Source organism: Carlito syrichta, unplaced genomic scaffold (assembly GCF_000164805.1).
Source record: "Carlito syrichta isolate Samal-C Ts95f unplaced genomic scaffold, Tarsius_syrichta-2.0.1 Scaffold256234, whole genome shotgun sequence".
NCBI lineage: Eukaryota > Metazoa > Chordata > Mammalia > Primates > Tarsiidae > Carlito > Carlito syrichta.
The window spans coordinates 130,269-153,300 of record NW_007200330.1 but is presented as its reverse complement, the minus strand read 5'-3'; the positions used below and the strand labels follow the sequence as shown (position 1 = coordinate 153,300).

General features: G+C 53.8%; 1 protein-coding gene across 3 annotated transcripts in view; it reads left to right on the top strand.

The window, feature by feature from the left end:
* ARHGEF7 (Rho guanine nucleotide exchange factor 7) overlaps positions 1-20,112 on the top strand; it is a 76,836-nt gene extending 56,724 nt beyond the window's left edge. The window contains exons 15-21 of one of the 3 annotated variants that reach the window (XM_008052080.2): positions 73-297; positions 2,112-2,205; positions 5,583-5,672; positions 9,032-9,208; positions 18,367-18,466; positions 18,737-18,791; positions 19,863-19,985. In XM_008052080.2, the coding sequence (XP_008050271.2) occupies positions 73-297; positions 2,112-2,205; positions 5,583-5,672; positions 9,032-9,208; positions 18,367-18,466; positions 18,737-18,791; positions 19,863-19,985 (864 nt within the window). Of the gene's footprint in view, positions 1-72; positions 298-2,111; positions 2,206-5,582; positions 5,673-9,031; positions 10,310-18,366; positions 18,467-18,736; positions 18,792-19,862 lie in introns of those variants that run through there. The other 2 variants (XM_008052081.2, XM_021709559.1) reach the window with 2 other exon arrangements.
* The last annotated feature ends 2,920 nt before the right edge of the window (positions 20,113-23,032 follow it).

The following is a 23,032-nucleotide window of genomic DNA, read 5'->3' as shown; positions in this document are numbered from 1 at the left end:
AATGTTCGGGGTCCTCCCGTGGGGTCCCGGAGCCTCATGGTCTGTCTCTGCTCTTCCCTCTGTGCCCGGCAGCTGCCCTCCCACGCGGTCACACCATCCAGCAAGCACGCGGACAGCAAGCCCGCGCCGCTGACGCCCGCCTACCACACGCTCCCCCACCCCTCCCACCACGGCACCCCGCACACCACCATCAGCTGGGGACCCCTGGAGCCGCCAAAAACGCCCAAGCCTTGGAGCCTGAGTTGCCTGCGGCCTGCTCCGCCCCTCCGGCCCTCGGCTGCTCTCTGCTACAAGGAGGTGAGGTCCTCGCTCGCACGGCCCGGTGGTGGTGAGCGTGCCTTGCGGCTGTGGGGCTGGGCCGGGCCTTCTGCCGTCGTGGAAGACAGGCCTGGTCCTCTGAGCCCTGAGGGAGGGGCTGCCCTTGTCCCCTGCCATCCCCGCTGCTGCCGTAAGGTCCAAGGCCTCAGTGGCCGGCGCGGGCAGTGCTGCTGTGTGCCAGCCTCCCTGCCACTTGCGGGACTCTTCCTGCCTGCCTGAGGCGTGTTGTCCGAGCGGGGGTCTGGGACCGCACGGTGCCGGCAGTGACTGCCTCCCATCTCGTGAGTGGCCTCGTTTTATTTCTATCTGCTGTTCAGCTGTGTCTTCTGACTTTCTAAGTCCGAAATTCCTGGCCAGGAGCCCATGTTTTGTCACCAGAAGCTATTTGAGATGAAGAGAACCTGTGCAGATAAAAATGAGAAGAATTATTTGAGACAGCGCCCCCTTGGGCGTGCCAGAATCCCAGTGCACTCCGTGTCCGTCTCCGTTCAAATCCAGTATTTTCGTGTTTGTTAGGTGCACTTATAAGACATTTCTTATCCATGAATAAGTATTGGCAGTTTCCTACACTTTTACCTAGACTGACTCTGACGAGGACGAGTCTGGCCGTGCACGCTGGCAGATGCCATGGGGAGGAAAGCTTCCTGGCCAGTGTAGCAAGCACCCCGGAGCGTGGAGGGAAGCGGGGTTCCGTGGGTGCGGGGGACAGAGATGGTGGCCCGTGGCAGCTGCTGCTCCTCCCCTCTGTGGGACTGGGCTCGGTGTGTGGCCAGGAGGCTCTGGAGCGCAGGGCCCTCTGGGTGGGGCGGGTGGTGTTGGCTCACGGGGTCTTCCTCTCGACTTGCTTTGAATTGGGGAAGTCATAGGGTACGTGTGTGTTTCTTCCGGAGCTGGTTTCTGCTGCATTTTCAGGCGCTTCTTACATTTTTATTTCTGTAAGGTAACTGTAAAACCCAAGCTCTGTTCCTCTCTTTTCACTGGAGTTCCTTCCGTAGTGCGTGTCACCCTCTGAGTCTTGGTTTCCCACATCAGGTTCACGGGTGGTTTATGCAGCTGAACTGGTGCAGGAGTTCTTTTTTGATCTTGGTGTTTCAGATGTGCTCCACTGTTGCCACCTCGCCTGCCCCGGCGGGCTCTCTCTTGCTCACCTCGCTTCCACCTTCATCTTCTGTGCTTCTTCGCGAGCCCTCTTGAGAAGTGCGGTGTAGACCATCTGTGGTGAACATGCTCTGAGTTGGTGTGGACATGCCACCCGCCAAGCACATGGTGCCAGGGCTCGGGTGCCAGGTTCCTTGGGACCCAAAGCCGGCGAGCTGGTCGCTCCCTCCCTTTTCTTCAGATGTCTTCCTACAGGAGTTGCTTTGTACTTCTCTGCCTTTTAAGAATGGCCCGAGTCTCCTCATCTCTGTTTGTTTAGCTGTACGGATGGGTCTGCCTGGTCCTCGCCCTCGTGTGCCTGGATGTCTCTGCTTCCCTGTCTCCTCTCCAGATGCTGCCAGCCTGTCTGCTGGCAACACCTCTGCTGTGACGAAACTAGCAGGATCCAGGTCACACCAGGGCTTTTATCAACCAAGAAGAGATACTAACCGGTGACTAATGCGGGAAGTGCCCTGTTGATTTTAAATGACTGTTCAACAGCTGGCAAGGAAAAATCCAAGTCTGCAGGAAGTAGGAGGCGCTTGACCGTGGGTGCAGCCGTTGTGTGTTTGACACCTTCTCAGCAGCCCTTTCTGGTAGCCCAGTGCACGTGAGTGACTTCAGAGCATGCCAGTATTTTTTTCTTCTGTTCCCAGGATCTCAGTAAGAGTCCCAAGACCATGAAAAAGCTGCTGCCTAAGCGGAAACCTGAGCGGAAACCTTCTGACGAAGAGTTCGCCTTACGGAAAAGTGAGTGCCTCGGGTGCCACCCGCTGAGACCCCTCGGAAAAGTGAGGACAACGCGTCCTCTTGGTTTCTGCAGGGCTGAGGGAGGTTGGGAGGCGAAAGCAGGGTCCTCACCTTGCAGCGGTGACAGAAACAAGCTCTCAGAGTCCCCCGCGAGCGGGAGGGTGTGCTCACCACCAGCCATGGCGCGTGGACCTGGTCCTCCCTTCCTTCCGCTCTGGTTCAGCACATGCCACCCTGGAGCTCGGTCCTCAGCCGGTGCAGGAGCCAGGCTGTGCCTTAGGCCTGGGCTCTCACGGGCAGCCCTGGGGTCCTGCCTCCAGCTCCTTCCCCCCGGGGCTCAGCTGACGCGGATGAGCAAGGGGAGCTGTGCCAAGGCAGGCGATCGGGGCGGTTCGCTGCCCTCCCGGGCCCGTGGCCATGGTGTCGGCTCTTCCCGGCTGTCTGCTGGGCAGGGCACTGGGCACAGCCTGCTGAGGCTGCTGGGCATTGGGGACACGTTTCCCGTGCCAGGTGGGCCAGCCTCACTCGGAGTATGGGGTGTGCCCTGCGGGCTGTGCCCCCTACTCCCTTCTCAGGGCAAGGGGCTCGGCGGGTGGCACCCCCTGTGCCGTGAGAGGCCTGTGCAAGTCCTTGAGACTGGGTTCCGCTCCCCCTTCACCCTGCATACCCTGGGACCCTTCAGGGCTTCGCTTCCGAAAGAAAGCTGGTGGGAGAGCTGTCTGTAGTCGGAGCTTGGGTGTTGCTGGCTCCTCAGGGAAGGCGGCAGCTGGGCCCGCCCACCGTGGTTGCCATGGCATCCCTGTGGTCTTGCCCTCACCTCCTGCTAGCAGCAGCAAATCAGAGAGCTCGTGAGGTGGCGGCCTCCTCGACTGCACAGGGGTCCACTTCTCATTCTGTCCCTGATATTTGCAGGGCACATGTGGCCACCAGACTGCCCCCTCCTTGGGTTGTCCAACGCTGGCTGGCAGAGCCCTCCTCAGCCTCTCAGCAGGGGGTCTCATGGGTAGGACCACACTTGACATCGGAGGTCTGCTCTGCTGCTCGCTGACCACTCCGTGGCCTCTGAAGGGTCCTTGGGGCCTCGACTCGAGGCCGCTGGCTGCCCTCCTCAGCAGGTCTGTGTGCAGTGCAGAGCTGCGTGGACCCGACTGCAGAGGGCCCTCGTGTGCATGGCATGTGTTTCCTCGGCACCTTCATGAGCCGGGGCGCGGGACACGGCGTGGCCAAGGGAGAGGCTCCGTCCTCGTGGAGTCCGCATGTTAGGAGGAGGGTGCTGACACGTGGCAAGTGGAGACACCATGGAGTGCTGCAGGCCCGGGTGGGTGTCGGCGCAGGCGAGTTGGTAGAGCAGAGGCCTGGGGCTGGCTGGGTGCGCCCAGCAGACATCCAGGGTGCCCCAGACCTGCTCACAGGGACCCCAGCAGAAAGCCCGTGGCATGTCTGAGGTGGTGTGTGAAATGATGTGGGCGCTCTGAGCACAGCAGTTGTACAGAGGCCTCAGCGGTCCTGGGTTTTCACACAACCACTGATGGCTGTGGGGAGCCGACAGCCCGGAGTGTCAGGCTGGGTGTGCCAGGCCAGTGTGGAGGCTAGCCTGGGTGTGCTAGGCCAGTGTGGAGGCCCAACTTTTGGCACTTTTGTAGACTGCCATGGAAGATACTCAGAGCGTGAGGTTTGTGCCCAGGAGGAACATAAGGCAGATGGTGGTGATATGTGATTTTGGTGCTCAGGAAAGTTCTGGGCTGGGGGTGAGCGTTCCAGAGTGCTCTCAGAGCTTAGACAGTGCTTCCAGCATGAGGCAGGGTGGACCTGGAGGGCAGGGAACAGGGCCGAGGCTGCGGGTGTGGGGTGAGGGGTAGTGGAGACGCTTCAGTGCCGGCCGAGAGACGCTTGCATGAGCACCTGCCCAGGGAACTGTGTGCGTGTCTCAGCAGGCCGCCCTGCTCTGAAGCAGGGTGGAGGTTCGTGCGTGAGCTTGACCTCGGGCATGCTCAGGGTCCTGGAGGTCTGCGCTGCGTGGGGACTCTGTGCTGCCCCGGGCTGATGGGCCTCCATCCCGCCTCTGGGGTGAGACTTGGACCGTGATGGCCGCTTCTCTTCGGGAGCCAGTGGGCCCTGCTGCCCTGGGGGTCTTTCTTGCCCGTGTGGGCTGCGTTGGCACTTGGACTTGTCTGTGGGCACCTTGACCAGAGTGGCCGCCCCTCCCCTGAGGCCGTTGCCTTGCAGCCCACCCCTCGTGAGCCCGCACTGCTCAGCGGCCACCCTCGCACTCCTGAGGAGTGGGCTTCCCGTGGAACCTGGGGCGTGGTTGGTCCCAGCTAGGGGCAGTCTGTCTTCTCTCAGGAGCGCTTAAATTCCTGGTACTGCAAATTGCTCTCTCGTCATGAATATGTGGCTTTCATGAATATGTGGTTTGCCTCGTATATGTTTTACTCTTAAATGCCCTTGAGGCCTCATTGTTATGAGGCTGTGATACACTTGCATGGATACGCTTGCATGTTTTGTGAGAGTAGGCTAGCCTTTTGCAACATGTATCCAAGTACTGTCTTAGTATAGAAACCCACACAAGTACATGAGGAAGCCAGCAGCTCATCTGCAGGCCCTGCGGCAGTGGGTAGAGCACTTACTCAGCGCCTGGGGGAGGGGCGCTGGGCCTGGGGTTTATGCCAGGAGACCTGAGAGTCTGGAGGATCCTGTCCTTGGGCCTTTGAGGACACAGATGAAGCGCGTGTCCAGTAAGTCCACAGTTTAAGGAGGAACTCTGGAATGGCGTCTGTGGGCTCTGGGCTGGGTTTTCAAACTGTCTCCGGGAGATCCCGAGGAGGCTCTCATGCTCCTTTGAAGGCCTTTGAGAAACACAGTCGGGTTGCCCTTCCGGAGAGCTGCTCCTGTTCCTGCTCCGGGGCGGGTGGAAAGTCCCTCTTTCCCCTCCCACATCAGCACCAGGAGCGGTCAGTCTTGTTTTTGTCAGACTGGAGTGTGACAATGTGGAGACGCTGTGTTAGTGATCATGTTTCATTTCAGTGGGATGAACAGTTGCTGGCTGTTCGTCTGTGAAGTGCTCATTCCTCTCTCTTGCCCTTTTTCCAGTTGGAGAGCGGGGCAACTGATTTTCTTAGGGATTAGTAAGATAACCTTCAAAAATTCCAATACTAGCCTGTTTCCAGATATGTTGCAGATACGATATTTTTAAAAGACTAAAAACCTCTTTGAACATAACTGTTGTACGTATGTAGAAAGTAGCCATCTGTGATATCATAAAAGGGGGTAGGTAATCTGCGTGTCCTTTTTGGTTGAGGTCATGCCTCTGCATGTGTCTCGGTGGTGGTACTGGTGGCCTTGCGTTCGTTGGTGAAGTGTTGTGTGTCTCTTGACAGGCACGGCTGCTTTGGAAGAAGATGCTCAGATTCTGAAAGTCATCGAAGCTTATTGCACAAGCGCCAAAACACGGCAAACACTCAACTCGAGTAAGTTTCCCGGTGACATCCTGAGGGTTGTGGTTCGTTCTGTTTTGATTTGAATGACAGTCTGCGGGAAGCTGCCCTGGGCGGCCCGTGCACAGCTCGTCTGTCTGTTCTGCTCTTCCTGCTGTTAGTGGGAACATGCAGTACAGTGGCACTGTGAGGCCCCAGGGCCTTGGAACTGGGTCGAGCTGTGGGCAGAGTGGCTGTGCTGTCCTAGGAAGTATCTAGATATAAGGTGCCTTCGGAGTGTATAACGCTTCTCTCGCTTTTAGAAGACAGTGCAAGGTTAATTCAGTTATTTCAGCTATTTAGACTATGAGTGTAATAGTGAGACTCTTTTTGTTGTTTTGTTTAAATTCCTTAGAGATGTTGTCCAAAACATAAACCTAAACAAGGCTTCTTGTAGCCTTTTTAAAAATGATTGCTTTATTCTTCAGAAGATAACTAATTTATTTGTAGATTTCAGAACCATGGACTTTACGGGTCTTATGTGTAGTACAGTGGTCCCCAGCCTTTTAGCATCAGGGCTGGTTTCATGGCAGACAGGTTTTTCACGGACTCGGAGGGGGAGGATCGTCAGGCATTAGATTCTCATGAGAAGTGTGCAGCCCAGATGCCTCAAAGTGCAGTTCACACAGGATTTGCACTCCTAGGGGAGCCCAGTGCTGCGCTGATCTGTCAGCAGGCAGGGCTTCTGCCCGCCACGCACCTCCTGCTGTGCGGCTCAGTTCCTAACGGGCCACGGACCAGTGTCTTAAATGAAAACTGCTTACCTACCATATGGACAATAAAAAGATAGCTTTTTTTTTTAAGCCTTCTCAGCAGCTGAGGGTGCAGCACTTCGGTGTAGCCACTGGCATGGCCGTGCATGCTGACACACAAGGAAAGTGGCCTGTCCCTTTCCTGGCATTGGCAGTCCCAGTACAGCTGACCGGGTGTGGCGTGCAGGGCTGCAGCCACGGATACCACAGGTTGTCCTTTTGACCTGGTGTTCCTCAGGTGTGCTTTTATTTGTTTTATTTTATTTTTTTATGAGAACTGGACGGTTCATATGTTACTTCAGCATCCAAGCTGGTCTGTCAGCTCTTACAGTTTGGTTCCCTTTCCACCTTGGCTTTGAGCAGATTACACACTTGCCTCTTTAGTCCATCACCCTGGTGTGGTGGTTAGGGTGAGGGTCATGTCTTGTTTTAAATGATCACTGGAAAAAAAGAAAAGGTGGGAAAGGAACTCTGGACCGCTTTGGCCTCTGCCAGGATGACTACAACTGTGAGATAGGGCTAAGGCCCAGCGGGAGTTGTGTATTTTCTGAAAACTTCCATCTTACCATTTCTAGTATTTCACCAGCACTGTGTGACATTAAGACCTTTTGCATGGGGTCAGTCAACACTGCCTTTTTTTGTGCATATTTTGGTGAAAATACCCATTCTCAGTGACGACTCAGCAGAATGGGCGAGTAATGGAAGGGCCTGGGTACCCTGTCAGCATGTGGAGGGAGCAGGTGCACAGGCAGGCAGCGAGGTGTCAGCACGCAGGATTGTGATTCAAGTACCACGTCTTCGTGGTTGGATGGTGCCTGTGTTTTAAGTAGGAGGCTGTGAAACGTGACCTAATCTTTGAATTTTGAATTTGAGGTTTTAAAAAAATTAGTCATGTTAATTTCAATTACTCGAAAAAAAATTTTAGCTCCATAGTCTCAGATTAACAGACCAGGTTCAGTTGCCCTTCTGTGTCCATGAGTTCTGCATCTGCAAATTCAACCAACGGCAGATCAAAAATATTTGGGGGGAAAAACAATAAAAAACAACAGTACAAAAATAAAAAAATCAATGTAGTGTAATAGCTGTTTGCATTGCATTAGGTATTATAAGTAACCCAGAAATGGTTTAACGTGTGTAGGACATGTGTAGGGTACACATCAGGAACTCGAGAGTCTTGGCATCTGAGGGTCCTGAGCCCATGCCCTGCGGTCACTGAGGGTGGCCTGTGTAGGAGCCGCGTGGGCGTCATGGTGCAGACACATTCCTCCATGGCCAGAGGCCGCACCCTGCTTCGCTGCTTCTGCTGTCTGGCGGGACGGCCCACGGCTCCTTCTCTGCTCCCACGGCCTGTGCTAGGTCTTCCACTTCTCCTGTGCAGGAAAGGCTGTGGATGGCACGCTGGTTTTTGTTTGTAACTGTTGTCACAGGCAAACCAGCCTGGGGCCTCAGAGGGCTGACGATCACATATGGCCTTCTACCCAGCCCTCCCCAAATGGGGCCACAGGAGAAGTGGGCCATCTTTGCTGGGAAGGCGGCCTTCGCAGTCAAGACCTTTGGAAACGGGATCATAGTGAAAGCAGGTTTCTCATTTTTTGGCTTTTTTCTCCCACTAAAATGGCTTTTAGAAGAAGAATGTCTTTGACCTAAAATCCAGCTCTGTTCAGTGTACATTTGGATGCCAAGAAGGCTTCATCAGCCAAACATCTTTGGGGTTGATCCCCGTCTTGAGGCCGTAAAGGCCTTCAAGACTGTTGTGACTTCGTCCTTGTCACAGCCTGGGAGCAGAGGTCATTTTGCTTAGGAGCAGGAGCGGGCTCGAGCCTGTGGTGCTGTAGCTAGCCGTGCGCCTTTGCAGGAGGAGGCCTTGCGGCCCTGGCAGATGCCCCTGACACTGTCCCAGGGTCAGTTGCTTTGCGAACAGACTCGCTTCCTGCCGTGCCCTGCCTGTGGGCTGAGTCCTAGCGCCCTGTGGGCGGCTGGTGGTTGCTGAGGGGCCCCGGACCCTGAGCTATCCCTGGCTTGCTTCCCCTGAAATGTTCTCAGTGGTTGTAGATTGATCAGGTAAGTTTAGACCCCCTCTGGTGAGTCATTGTCTTGGCAAAGAGATAGCTGAAGAAGTCAGTCAGAAATCCTTTCAAATCATTTTACATTAAGTCTATCTACTTACTGAGTGGAAAACTGTTTTTAATCAGCCATATGAGTGGTACCTTTTGCAAATAATGTCCTAAATGAGACTGCTCATTGAATGTGGAATAGAATTGGTCAATTGCCACGTTTTGGAATCATCTTTTGGACATGTAATTTACAAAAGTTTCTTAAATGAGGGCTTTACAGCAATATCCATAACAAGGAGCAATGCGGAAGCCATGCAATGTGTTAGGTTTATGTAGATGATACTTGCTCTGGTTTTATGCTAAGGGTTGTGCTGAGTTCATTATGTAAGAAGAACGCATTGTTGCCATTTTTTAACAGTATTTTCTCTTTTCCTTCTCTTCCCATCACCTTTTGCTTTTGTTCCATGTTTGGTTGTGGCTCTTCCTGTCCGTCCTCCTCCTCACCCCCTGTGCCTGTCGCTCCTGTCACTCCATCCGCCCGTCTTAGCATGGCAAGGCACTGACCTGATGCATAATCACGTCTTGGCTGATGATGACCAATCAAGTCTAGACTCCCTGGGTCGTCGCAGTAGCCTTTCCCGTTTGGAGCCTTCAGACCTCTCGGAAGACTCTGACTATGACAGTATATGGACAGCCCATAGTTACAGAATGGGTTCTGCATCTCGTAAGAGCTGTTGCTCATCTATCTCTCACCAGAACTAACGCACTCTGAGCTCTCCTAACCAATGCCTGTTGTATCGCAGCCTGCTTTCTTAGGTGTTTTCTTGCTGTTCCTTGTCTCTTTTATGTGATATTTTAACAACTCTGGAGAGTGTTCTGATATTTCCCACTGTACTTTGTGGAGGCTTAATTGCCAATTCGAGATACGTTCCAGTGACTGCCTGCTGGAGGGAGGTGGTGTGTTCGCACGAGCCCACACCCAGGGGGGCTTTTCTTGATGGATGGTCGGTTCACAGCTCCACAGGGTTTGTTTTTTATCCTCAGTGTAGCAACTGTTTCATTTTTTTCTGGATACGGCTGTATGCACACTTTTATATTTTGTCCTGAAACCACACAGGTTTGTGATCTAAGTGCCAGCACCACGGAGGAGACTCTGGCCTTATCTGTAGGGACCCGTGTGTGTTATGTCTCACACCCACACTGACCGAGTAGTGGAGAGATAAGAAGAACACTTGCGAGTCCAGTTCCGAGGGCTGTGTTCTGGTGATCACGCGGAACGGCATGTGGGCTGTGGGCCTTGGCCGTGCACAGACGGGCGGGCGTCACGTGTGTCCAGAGCTTGTCTGCACCCACGGCTCTGTGCTCTGCGTGTGCTGCGTGGTGGCCAGGACGCGGGCGCTCTCCTTTCCAGAGGCAGAGCTGACTGTCCCGGCTCAGATGTTCACGCTCATCCTCACCCCGACTTCCCTGAGCTGCAGTGGTTTTGTCATGTGGCACTTAGCAAGCCTATGCCACTCTACACTGAAAGCTCTGTCCTGAGGGCTCAGAGTCCCAGATCTGAAGCATTCAGCCTCTGCAAGTGTAGACTTGACTGTGTCGGGAGAGGCATTTGGAATACTTGAAAGTGGAGTGCTTTGGCTTCAGTCCCCCGGCTGCCCCCAACATCCATGCTGGCGCTGTCTTAAAGAGCCATGAGCACGTCATTGTTTGCAGCACCCAGCCTCAGTGAAACTCCGTTACAGCAACCCATAGCGAGAACCCCAAGGCTTCATGCCGTGGGCACCCAAGTCCGTTGCAGACTTACTAGGTTGCTTGTAACTCGCTTGCAACCAAATCTCCCCGGCTGTCCTGGGATTTGTTGTAAGGAGTTTTCACTGGCCTCACTCAGACTAATTTCGCTTCCAAAGAACTGAATGTGAGAGTCGCATTCAGTTGCAGCCTCAGATCCACATCAAGTCATTGCTTGAGGGGCCAGACTGTGTTCTCCCACGCACGCTCAATTTGGTGTTCAGGTGGCACCTTACATTGTGTTTTAAGTATTCGTGGAAACCTGCTGGAGGACGCCGGATGCCAGAGTAAACTGAGAATAACGTTTTTCCTTCTTCAGGGCGGCTGTAACTCCAGGTGCCGCGGCCCCTCCTCCGCCACCCGCTCCGCCGCCACACCCTGTGCGCGGTGTTCTGCCCGTGCTTGCGCAGAGTGAGCCCTGGGCCAGGCGTGGCCGTGTGCTGGGACTGGGTCCGGCTGCTCGCAAGCCCCAGGTCTGGGAACCCCGGCAGCCGCACCACGTGGAGTTGGGGCTTCGCTCTGCGTGGAATGGGGGCTGGCACAGGAGTCCGCAGAGCCGCTGCCGAGCCCACGTATCTGTCTGTCCCCGAGTGGCTGCTGACCTGCTGATGCCATCTGGAGAGTCTGTGTTTTTATGTCAATTAGTGGGAAAATCGAGGGGCAGTCTTCTAAAACTAGTCAAAACCCAGTATTAATCTCCAGTCGAGATGAGGTTTCTGTACGTTCAGCCAAATAAATAGCAAATGGGGTTTTTGAGAAATAAAATGACTGTGAAGTTTGTAACTTACTGACATGCGATGGGTTGGGAAGTGGCTTTGGTTTCCTGTGACCTAGAGCAGTCCTCTTCTGATGGGGACCGTGGCGTGTCTTTTGTTGGCTTGAGCCTGAGAATGAGGGCGTGGGCTCTGACGCCTCTGCCATGCCGTAGGAAGCTCGGCTGCCTGTCAGTGCCCTGTGGCCACAGCATGGAACACAGTTGCTGCACTTGGATTTCTCTAACGCCAAGTACTGTTTGGCTGTCTTAATGAGGCATTTCCATGGATGTTCTAGACACCAAAGTCTTGACAGTTGACCACCGCTCCTCTTTGTACCAGTTAAAGCCATTCTGACCATGCTCTTGGTCGATGCTGAGATCACTGCAGAATAATAACCTGACCTTTTCTTTGTTTGCGTTTGTTTTGAATGTCCAACACCGTTAGCTTTCGTGACCTGGTTAAGAAGTATTAGTGCCACAGGCCCGGAAAGACAGTTCTCATGTGGCATTGGTCATATGGCACCCAGGGGCCGGTGTTTCTGCTTCTGTGGAACTTTAGTCATGCTGATAATAGTATCTCCTGTTTATGCAGCCTGTAATATCTGTGTACAGTTAGTATTATCATGAAAGGGTGCAGAGTCTGAACTAGAAGGTAGGCTAAGCCATCACCAGGCCCTTCGCAAGTGGCCCACATGGTGTCCCATTGAAATAACACTTGCCACAGTACATGATAAGCTATATTAATGATGTGTTTTGCATACAATTGCCAAAACACAGTAATGTGTATATAGTGGTATAAGATCTTGATAAAAATCTCTATATTGTGCTCTTTACCTGTGAATGGGAAAAGCCATTTTTAGTAGGTGACTACCATTTGAAAACACAATTGGATGTATATCTGAATGTTGCATTGTATTGTACAGTATGCATATTACTGTTTGTGGTTGCATATGGCAATGAAGTGTTTGTTTTATAAAAATTCTGTTCTGTACAGTTGAAATAAATTTTGCCTTTGCTAGCCTGTGGCCTTCAGTATTTGTTACGTGGGGCGGAGGGGGCTAGCGTAGTGTGCAGCTGAGAGGGCTGGCCGTTCTCCCTGAGCCCAAGCGTCCTCCCAGGGCAGGCAGGTGGAGGACACCCCCTCCCTGGTAGGCAAGCGCGCCCTTCCTAGCTTAGGTGTGTGCTGGACAAGACGAGGCTGCTCCTGGTACACTTCTGTTTCCTTCTTTTTTAGAAACAAATTTCAGTCACTGGAAGGTTTGTCTCCAGAAAGAAGCATTATTGTTTTTTGTGCATAAATGGGAAAAAGCACGACTTTTCAAGTTTTTGTTTGGACTGAGGTTTTTTGTTGTTGTTGCTTGGCTTTTTGTTTGAGTTGTTTTCTCACTTTGTGGCCTAGGCTGGAGTGCAGTGGCACAGTCGTGACTCACCACAGCCTCAACCTCCTGGATTCAGGTGATCCTCCTGCCTCAGCCTCCCGAGTAGCTGGGGCTGCAAGCATGTGCTACCATACCTGGATAATTTTGAATTTTTTTTGTAGAGACGAGCTCTTGCTATGTTGCCTAGGCTAGTCTCGAACTCCTGAGCTCAAGCAGTCCTCCAGCCTCTGCCTCCCAAAGTGCTGGGATTATAGGCGTGAATCACCACATCTGGCTTTGAGGACAGTTTGTTTTTTGGTTTTGTAAAGTGATGTCCAGTTGACCAGGAGAGAAAGGAAGCACAATGGAAGGAGAAGTACCTGGTGGCAGGCACGGGGCCAGGACAAGCTGCGGGCGATCCACACCAAAAACCCTCCCGAGAGAGGATGCAGGCCGCCTTTTCACTAAGAAAAATGAACAAGAATCTTGCAGCCATGAATAGCAAAGCGACCTAGATGGCTTTCAGAGATATTTTTTTAAATCGGGTTTTTTCAAGCATAGTATTTTGCTTCATTGTGAAAATGATTTCAATTGCAGTTGATTATAATGACATGCAGATTTTCAAAAGGTTACAAATTCAAGAACGTGAATTTTGCCACAGATATCCTAGACCGCTGGCCAGACAGGCAGCATTCTTTTCTGCAAAACGTGTTGCTTTTAGGCTTTTGGTGCAGGCAGACTTATACATGCACGCTTGTGCACCACCCGGGGCCCTGGATTCCGGGGATCATCAGGCTGCATTGTTCCTGAAGCGGGTGGTTGTGTCCTCACAGGAGGCCCGGTGGCATTCTAGCACCCAAGAACGGGGTCGCGAGCCTGGACTTGGAACCCCAGGGGTTGACTGCGGGTCATTGCTGCCCGGCAGGCTGTCCTTCTATGAAATGGGAATACTGGATTAGATCTGTGTTTCTTAAACTGAGGTCACAGTTTCCTGGGGGTCTGTGGCTGTCTGGGCGGGGGAGGGGCCGGGGCCTCAGCCTCTCTCAAACTTGACCATTTGTGCAAACTGCCCAGGCTTCCGGACCACGCCTTTGTGCAAGTGTCTCCACGGGTCTTGGTGCCTGCTGGCATCTCCAGCCTCGTGGCCTGAGGTGAGCCCTTGCTGGTGGCAGTGTGGAAGGTTTCTCAGCACTTAGTACATCCAGCACTTAGTGCATCTGCAGGCGCGTTCTTGGAGTCCTTGAGTCTGAGAAGTGCTGGATGGGTGTTGAGTGTAAACTGCTGTTGTGCTATGTCTGTGTTCTTCTGACTCCCCTCTCCGTGCAGAAGCAGTAGCCACCAGCCAGCAGTTTTGTATATGTTCATGGTAACAGACAGATTACAGGCTCGTCTAGCGCTTCTCAAACGTATCCAGAAAACCACAAGGTGCTACCACTGATGCTGCAGAAAAGAAAAAACTCAGCATTCAGACAAGTTTCAGAAGTGCTGGATCAAAGTTAAATGAGCGTCTTTATGGCGAATTTCCTCAAAACCCAGAGCGTGCTGAGGGTGCACTGCGGGTCTTCAAGACGCGGCTGTAGCGCCCGCTTCCCAGAAGGGTGCGCTGTGGGACTCCTCTCGCCTCCCGGAAACACAGAAGTTTGGGAAACACAGATCTTGACACCGGTGGCACCATCACGAATGTGTTATCTGTGTCTGAGCCTCTGTTGTGGGATTCTGAACAAAGCGATAGAACATTCTCTGGGAGTGCTACCATCAAATTGTTGTTCCGACCTAGACGGTACAGGAAAAATGTGCTGTGATACCTCTAAAAATACTTTAATTTCTAAGATAGCTTTTTAAAGCTAGTTCTAAAATTTTGTTCTTAAAGAAATAGCCAGCTTGCTTATAAACCTGGCTGGAGACCATTCCTTTATTGTTTTTTGAAAGGCTGTAAACATTTTTCAGTCGTTTTAGAAAAATACAGTTTTTGGAAACTATAGATAGAAGATTAGCATTCCATGGATTTTTAGGCAGGCTGATAGAATCTCCGTTTACAAACCTCCTAACTCACCACAGATCCGTGGTGGCATTTTTTACATCCATGAATTTCAGGAATGGGGCAGTTAGTATGTTCTGTCTATAGCATGACAGTCATAACCTTAGATTTCTGTCACATATCACGGAGTCCTTCCCGTGTGCATTGTGTTTGTGAAATGAGGCCTGTGTCATACACATGTAGCGTTATACCATTTCTTACAGGTTTCGTCCCTCGAATCATGTTACACAACAGCATGACTTGTGTCTTTATAAATTCTTCTGTGAAAAATACTTGTAAAGTGTAATATCTAAATTAATCCTCAGAACAGCTTTGGAGAAGTGGTTGGTTGTTACTCTGTTCACAAGCCACGAAATTGAGACCCAGCGGTTGAGTGCCGTGCTCCAGTCACTTGGAGAGGAGCCAGGGCACCCCAGCTCCCGCTGGCGGCCGATGCTCGGGCACGCCCTCAGGTGCTCTGCGCAGAAGCCAGCCCCGCACGACCTGTGGCTTTACCGAGTCGGCATCCTCTGCGACTCCATTTTGCATGTCCTCTGCAAATCCTAGTGCTAGAAACAGATTGTCTAGGAAGCTGGAACGGGTGAAAACAATTGAAAAGAAATGCATCCTCTGCCGAAGCGCAGCTCCAGAACCTTCTCAGGCCGCCTCAGCCCACCATGTGCAGAGTGTGTTGTGAGACACGCACGTGAGGCCTCTTTTTTGACTTGACTCCGCCACAGTCATTGACCGTCTGGTCTCAAGCAGGAGACTGGGTGGCTGGTGACAGAGGGACCCCAGGGGCGAAGGTGAAGGTGGGTGACACTGGGGCTGCTGCCCTTGGCGGGAGGCGCATCTGCACGCTGTGCTCTTGGTGCGTGCTTTTCTGGGTCTTCTTTCTGCTTCTCTCTTTTCTGGGCAGATAGAGCATGGGTTGACTTTTTCCCGTAGAAGCCCAGTTCCCATGTGTGCTTGCATTGCAAGCCCAGGGAAGCCTGCACGGGCGGCCGTGTGCGTCCTCTGACCTTTACATCACGAGTCAGTCGCCTAACCGAGCACGTTTACCCGGGTGGCCCCCACATTCCACAGCATCACCCGTCCACCGGGCAAGCCTGGATGAGGCCTGTCCGCAGCCGGCAGGGTCCTGGACCCTGGACAGGCGAGGCTCCCCCCAGCCCAGGGGCTGCCTCCGCCCTGGTCTCCAGGAACCCGTCAGACTTCTGGGGAGCCCCGAGGTTGCCAGACCAGTGTTTTCAACGCATCTTTCTCTCTGAAACCACACTCCGTTTTGTGGGAAAGTTGCTCCCGAGATGTGGGTCACCGTGTGAGGCTGGGTGAAGGGGTCAGCGTCCTGCCGCTGCGGGGCCCTTAGTGTAGTGCGAACACACCACCAGTGGGAGGGTCATCTTTGAGACAGTGTTTGACAAACTTGTTTTTGCTTTTGAGTCGGGATCTCACTTTGTCGCCCAGGCTGTCCAGTGCGTGGCACAGTCGCGGCTGACTGCAGCCTCAGCTTCCTGGGCTCAGGCAATCCTTCTGCCTCAGCTTCCCAATTAGCTGGGACTATAGGTGAGCACCACCACACCCAGGTCTTTTAAAAAAATTTTTGTAAAGGCAAGGTCACTCTATGTTGACCTCGTAGGCTTAAGCGGTCCTCCCGCCTTGGCTTCCCAAAGTACTGGGATTACAGGCTGAGCCACCGCGCCCGGCCTGACACACTCATGTTAACACCAGTCCCCAAGTTCATTCCACTCGCTGGCATGCTGAGTGCAGCCTCCAACCTTGAGACTGGCGTTTTCTCAGCATACACAGGCCCTGCCCATGGCTGGAGGGGAGCACGCGTCCCGACACCCTGTGCTGTTGGACACGGAGCCATATGCAGTGGCCTGCCAGCGTGAGTCTCTCTCCTTACCTGAGGGCAGGGGAGTGCGATGGCGGAGTGTAGCTTTGTCCCTGACTGTGGGGTCCCAGAGCTGAGGGATGGTGTGGGCGTTGCAAAGGCAGACCGGCGTCATCCCTCAGCCCGGGACCCACGGCAAGCCCTGGGACCCCGCGGTCAGGGACGCAGCTACACTCTGTCATTGCAGAGGCCAGTGCCTGCCCGGGCTCCAGCCCTTCCTGCGCCTGCTGCCGTGGGGTAGGAGAGAGGCCCTGCGCCTCAGGGACCCCTCCCAGGCCCTGGGACAGCGATCCTTAGTCCTGTTCTCAGAGAAGTAGGTGTGTGCAGTAAAATGCTGGTGAGGCTCTTTAAAATCCTGTCTCTTGAAAATATCTGTGTGAGGCTGAGCCCAGTGGCTCACGCCTGTAATCCCAGCACTTTGGGAGGTTGAGGCGGGAAGATCACTTGAGCCAGGAGTTTGAGACCAACCTGGGCAACATAACCAGACCCTTCTCTCTACAAAAAACTTTTTAACTAGCCAGGCATGGTGGCGGGTGCCCATAGTCCCAGCTACTCTAGAGGCTGAGGCGGGAGGATCCCATGAGCCCAGGATTTGAGATTGCAGTGAGCTATGATTGTACCACTTGACGCCAGCCTGGGAGACAGAGCGAGACCCTGACTCTTGAAAAAGGAAAAAGAGTGGCGTTTGCTGCTGCGCACTCCCTTCATTATGGGAAAGCACAGTGTAAAGTGAGTGTGTGTGTGTATGTTGGTGTGTGTTTTCAGGACAATTTCACTCTGACACCCAGGCTGGAGCGCAACGACGTGATCACCGCTCACTGCCGCCTCAACCTCCTGGGCACAGACAATCCTCCCACCTTTGCCTCTTGAGTAGCCGGGAGTAGAGTTGCATGCCACCGTACCCTGCTGACTTTTTTATTTTTTTATTTTTGTGAAGGCAGGTCTCACCATGTTGCCCAGGCTGGTGTCGAACTCTCAGCCTCCAGCAGTTCTCCTGTTTTGGCCTCCCAGAGAGCTGGGGTTACAGGCATGAGCCACTGCACCCAGCTGCAAGTGCAGTTCTTATAACCGGACACATTTTTAGGAAGACAGACAAAAGGTGGGCCCTAGAAAGCGAGACCAAGCAGGTAGAGCCACGGTTTCTCTAGCGAATGTGAGCATGTCACAAGCCCTGTGTGCTGCTTTTCACGGAGAAATGTTCGTGGCAGTGCCACGTGCAAGGGTTCGTGTTCTCCGGTAGGTTATATCTTTCCTCTGGTTAGCATTTGACGATAGTTTCTCAAAAACGTAAGTGGTGTGTATTATACGGTGTGATCTTCCTTGCATGATGAGACGATGTGGTTCTCTTCCCTCGCCTTTTGAAATGAGTATGTGGATTTCTCCTTTAATTTCCAAGGTGTGTATTTTGCAGCATTTACTCAGGGGCTGTCTGTCCTGTGCAAGCTTTTGGGCAGGTGCTGGTTCAATGGTGCAAAAATTTCTCTGATGTTGTGAGTGACTTGCTTCCTCTCATTCAGAAACGTGTTTCTATTCTAGGAAATGTAGAACAAACTTTTCATGAATCGAATAATAAATTTATCTTTCTCTAAACCATGTGCTGTGATATCTTTATTATTAAATGTCGCTGTAGAGTGAAATGTTTTTATTGCCAGGTCTGTGATTTATAAGCACCCATTGTCTATGTTCTGCTTGGTCACCTATGTCTTTCTGACATTTTGAGATAGCACATGACTCAAAATTTGGGTGAATATCTGGTCACAACGTTTAGCTTACTACCTGCTGAAAATGTTAAGGTTTAAAAGATCTGTAACCCAGATTCAGAAGCTGAAGCTTCACAAATGACCAGAAGGCTGGTGTCCCTTTTCCCCTCTACGGTTTCGGGTGTGAGAAGGCCCAGCAGACAGAGCTGGAGAGGACGGGCTGTGAAAGGCGCCTTCCCGAGCTTGTCTCAGGCTTCTTAGTGTGTGGTCTCTGGAATTGAATGTCTAAGTAGTGTTGTAGCGTCAAGTTCTTGTCTTCGTTCTGCTGTGGTACTCACATAGGCTTATTCTTTTTTTAACGGTCCTAGGTTCTCGCAAAGAATCTGCACCACAAGTTTTGCTTCCGGAAGAGGAGAAAATTATAGTTGAAGAAACTAAAAGTAACGGTCAGACAGTGATAGAAGAAAAGTAAGCTGTCTCCCGGTGTCTCCAGCAGGCATGAACTGGGCAGGGGGCTCGTGAGCGGAGCTAGTCCCCGAGGGCTGGGCTGGGCTGGGCTGGGCTGCTGTCGAGAGATTTGGAAGCCCTGCTGGGGTTTTCCCTGCGCCCCCAGAGGTTGGTTGTTAGAGCTGTGAGCGTGGACGTCAGCCCAGCAGGCAGGGCTGTGCCCGCGTCGGTGCGCCCCCGTCCTGTGCCCGCCGCTGCCTGCTCACGTGCTTCCTGTGCTTCCTGTTTCAGGAGCCTCGTGGATACCGTGTATGCGTTAAAGGATGAAGTCCAAGAATTAAGACAGGTGCGTCGTGCTCATTGTTCGCCAGGTTTTCTAAGCTGTAACGGGAGAAGAGAGGAAAGTGCCATCGGAAAAGTCAAGCCGGTTGTCCGGAAGCAGAGAAGTATAGCCAGGAGATCCACCCCTCGGAGTTCCAGCCGAGGAGACAGTGGGTCTCCTGGGTAGCACTCCATGAAGAGAGCTTCTGCTAGTCTTCTTTTAACTGCATTTTCGATGCCACAGACCATCTCAAATCCCTACGTTTTTGATGCCACAAACCATCTCAAACTCATTTGAAACGCCTCAAGCTCTGCTTACTCGGACCATCCTTTGAGGCGTCCCCTGCGGCTGGGGTTGGCCACCGCACGTCCTTGCACCTTGGAAGCCCGCTCAGCGAGTCGCGGCCACTTGGCCAACGTGCCACGCTTTTCGCGTATGGGCGTAGAGTTCCCGTGTGCAACGGCTTTGGTCTCCTGCCCAGCGGGGGGCAGGAGATGGAGGACTTTAGGCCCAGGACAGCCCGAGAAGGTGCGATCTGGCGTGGGACGGAGCTGGGTGGACCACCGTGCGGGCTGGGTGCGCTCTCGGCCACCCAGGACCGTGTCCTCGCGGCTCCCAGGCACACTACTTTCCATTCATGGCTTGCCCCGCCCCAGAGCGCACGCGCACGTGCCTTCCACACCCAAGAACGCCTGGCTCGGCTGCCCAGAAGCAGGTTCCTCCTTCTGTGTTCATTCCGGAGGAGGAATGTTTCTCCCGTTCCTGTCTGTAACTCAAGAAGACATCAGATAGCTGTTCCTTCTGCTGTTTTCAGCCATTTTCTTATGGTACATTACGCTTAAGGACTTAAGAAGGAGCTGCGAGGATTGCTTTTGTCTGCGCCGTGTCTGGGTGCCCAGCACAGCTGCACGTACAGAAGCTGCCATCCGTGTAGACGGTTGGGCTTGGCCGACCCCGCTGACCTCAACCCACAGGCAGTGGCACTCGGGAGTTCATCATCGAGGCCCAGGGTCTCCTGGAGGGGGCAGTCTGGGGACAGGGCACGCCGCAGGCTGCCAGACGTAATGCCCATGCTGTGGTCTGCTTCATTTGCAGGATAACAAAAAGATGAAGAAGTCCCTGGAGGAGGAGCAGCGGGCCCGCAAAGACCTGGAGAAGCTGGTGCGGAAGGTCCTGAAGAACATGAACGACCCTGCTTGGGACGAGACCAACCTGTAAGGCGCGGCCTGGGTGCTTCCTGCCCACGATGCTGCGATGAGCCGGGTGCCCTGGCCGCGTCGGGGCACCAGGACTCAGACAGGGCTGGCTGGCGCCGCCTCGCTCTCTGTACATAGACGAGCTGGCTGTGCGATCGGACGCCTGGCCGTCGCTGAGGCGTCCAGCGGAGGCGCAGGCCTGAGGACTGAGCTGCGTGGCCCTCACCTGCTGACCCGCAGTTACCTCACTTGGCAGTAAGCTCAGTGGCTGCCGGAAGGTCCTGGTTTCCCAGACTCTTAACTGAATACGTGAATGTTGTAGATGTATGCCGCTTGTACACGTCCCTCTTGAATGCGCCCCCTGGTGGCCGTGTCGGGGCTGGTCCTCACGCCAGACTCCCCTCCACCGCCCTGCGCCCAAACCACGTCCTGTCGCGCACCAGCAGAATCAGAGGCGTGACGCCGGGGGTGCTCTCGCCCCCGCGGTCTCCACAGGGCTGCCACAGCGCTCCTGCCTCAGCACACCTACATCGTGTGACCCTATTTCTATCTGCAGACACCCCAGCCCCACCTGCAAGCCTCCTCTCAAAGCAGCGTCATGGTCCCAGGCCCTGCGGGACGCGAGGGGCGGTGCGTGGCTGGCGGAGACTCAGCCTGGCCCGCAGGGTGGTCCCAGGCCTCCGCCATGTCCAGGGGTGTCTGCTCCCGCCGTTCCGTCTGAGCACGGGTCGCCACGTGTGTTCACTGCAGTGGTCACTCACATGGGCTTCTGTACGCAGGCTGGCTTCGTGACTGGCAAAGTGCCCTGCTTTGTCCTCCCCCCAGGAGAATTCTTAACTAGAACCTGTAAATAGAACCCACTATTTATTGTAGATCACTGCGGCTGATGCACACAGGCGAAGGCATGCTGCAGCCTGTGCTGACAGGCAGAACTCTGCCATCGGGCCACTGTCAGCCTGAGGTCTGCCTCCTGTCGGGGGTGGCGAGCCAGGGTTTGTGCTCCCCGAAAATACTCTCGCCCCTCTTTCAGCAAGAATAAAGCAATACACACCTCAAGTCAAGCAGGTCATGCAGGTTCCCACGTGGGAGTGCTCCTCCACTGTGTCCAGGGCGGGGGAGACGGGAGCCTTCAGGTGTCTGGCCCGGCGCTCTGGCAGCCTGAGCGGCTAGGCAGGAAGCCCCCATGGGCGGGCTTCTGTCCTCTCAGCAATAAATGGTAGGGCCGCAGGCGCTTGGGTTTGCTTCCCTTCCTCTGAAGAGGTCAGCTCTGAATCAAGAGAAACTTTTCATAGAACAAATGCTCTGTCTTTACAGCCAAAATTGCAGCACCCTGCAGTGCCAAGGTCTCAGAACAGCTATGGGACTTGGCACTTTTCAGTCTGTGGGTCAGAGGCCCTCTCGCTGCGCCCGAATCCTTTGTCCTCTGATGCCTTTGGGCGGGCGACTTGGAGAGTGTCTTCTTGCGGTTGTGGCTCTTCCGTGCCCTGTAACCACAGCTCCTGGTGGCCAGCGAGCCCCGCCGGCTTCCTGCCCAGGTCCCCGGTGCGGGGTCTTCCCGGCCTACTGTCGCCTGGCTGTGCTCCAGACCCTGCCTCCGGTGGGCCTTCCGCTGGAATCGTCAGCTTCCTGCACTTCCTGTTTTTATTCACGCATGCTGGGATAAGGAAAGAGCAAGTCCTTTTTTTTTTTTTTTTTTTTTTTTTTGGCAAGCTCTATTTTTATAGGTATTTTTCTGGTGATGCGAAAGATACCACAGTGGGAGACGCTGCACTGGCATGTCCTGAGGTTTGCCGTCGCGGTAGTGTCCACTCAGGAACAGCCTCCTCTGCTGTCCAGCATGTGTGGCCAGCGGTGCCATGCCTGTTGGGAGGGCCGCAAGCGCCTGTCCAGCCCCCAGCACGGCCTCCTGCAGACCTGCCTTAATGCCTGGATGGGAGTGTTCTTCGGATGTGCGCGGGTGGCTGCGAGGTCCTTGGGCTCGTGCATAGCCTCGCCTCCCTGTGGCTCCAGCCTCGCTCAGGCTTCTCAGAACGTGCCCAGGAGCAGCTCTTGCTAAACCCTGCCCTGTTGTGGACAGCTGTGTACGGTGAGGTCACCACGTGGCCTCCCGCGGTGGGGGCTTGGTGTAGACGTCAGAAGGGGCACAGTTAACCCAGGTCCCTCCTTTGCTCCCGTCTTTTGTGGATGAGGAGAGGAAGCCATTTCTTATCTGTAGTTGAGAAGCACTTTCAGTTTTAAGCCACATGGAGACCCAGCGTCTGAAACTTTCCGTTGTGCCCGGTGACGTCGGTGCGTCCACGTGTACCCGGGCGGCTAGGTCCGAACACTGGCCTTGGCGCCGTGGTCCGGGTGGACTTCCCAAATGCCAATCATGTCTTCACTTCTCTGGGACACCAGGGCGCCTGCCGACCGCTGTGGAGAAACACGTCACAGTGTCCTGGTATTGACTACTCCGGCATTGATGCTACATTGTTGTCATTATTAAACTGATATTTTTCTTACGTCACAAATGCTCTCCCTTTATCTTCTTTGATGTGTTTGTTGAGTGGGTGCTGCTGCTTTGGGCTGTTGTCGATTTTAAAATTCCGGGTGAATTTTTGATACTGGAGAACGCGTCTGCCCTTAAAAGTTTGAGAAAATGTGGAGATAAGAGAAAGAAGTGGAAGAGGTTAGGAATGGGAACAAGTGACAGGTCACACTGTCGGGGACAGCCTCTACCAGCTAAGAATAGGGACTCCCATACTGGAAGATGCTAAAGATCGTTGTGTGGGGTAGAATAAGTGAAAGCATGTGGAAGGGCACCCGTGGGGACCCTCTTGGGAACAGCCATGAGACGAAGATGGCTTGTGTGCTTGCTGTTCAAGTCCTGTCTTGCCTAGACTTGTCTTGAAGGCCAGGTCCTCGCTGAGTGCTCACTGGTCACGGCGCGTCCGGCCCTCACTGTGGCGGTTGGGACGTAGTATTTGGGAAGCGGCAGCCACGCACGAGACCCGCAGAGCTGCGAGCTGTATGGAAGATTCTCTGGCTGGCTGCCTGCCTGCTCGGAGCGCTTCTCCTACTCCCAAGGAA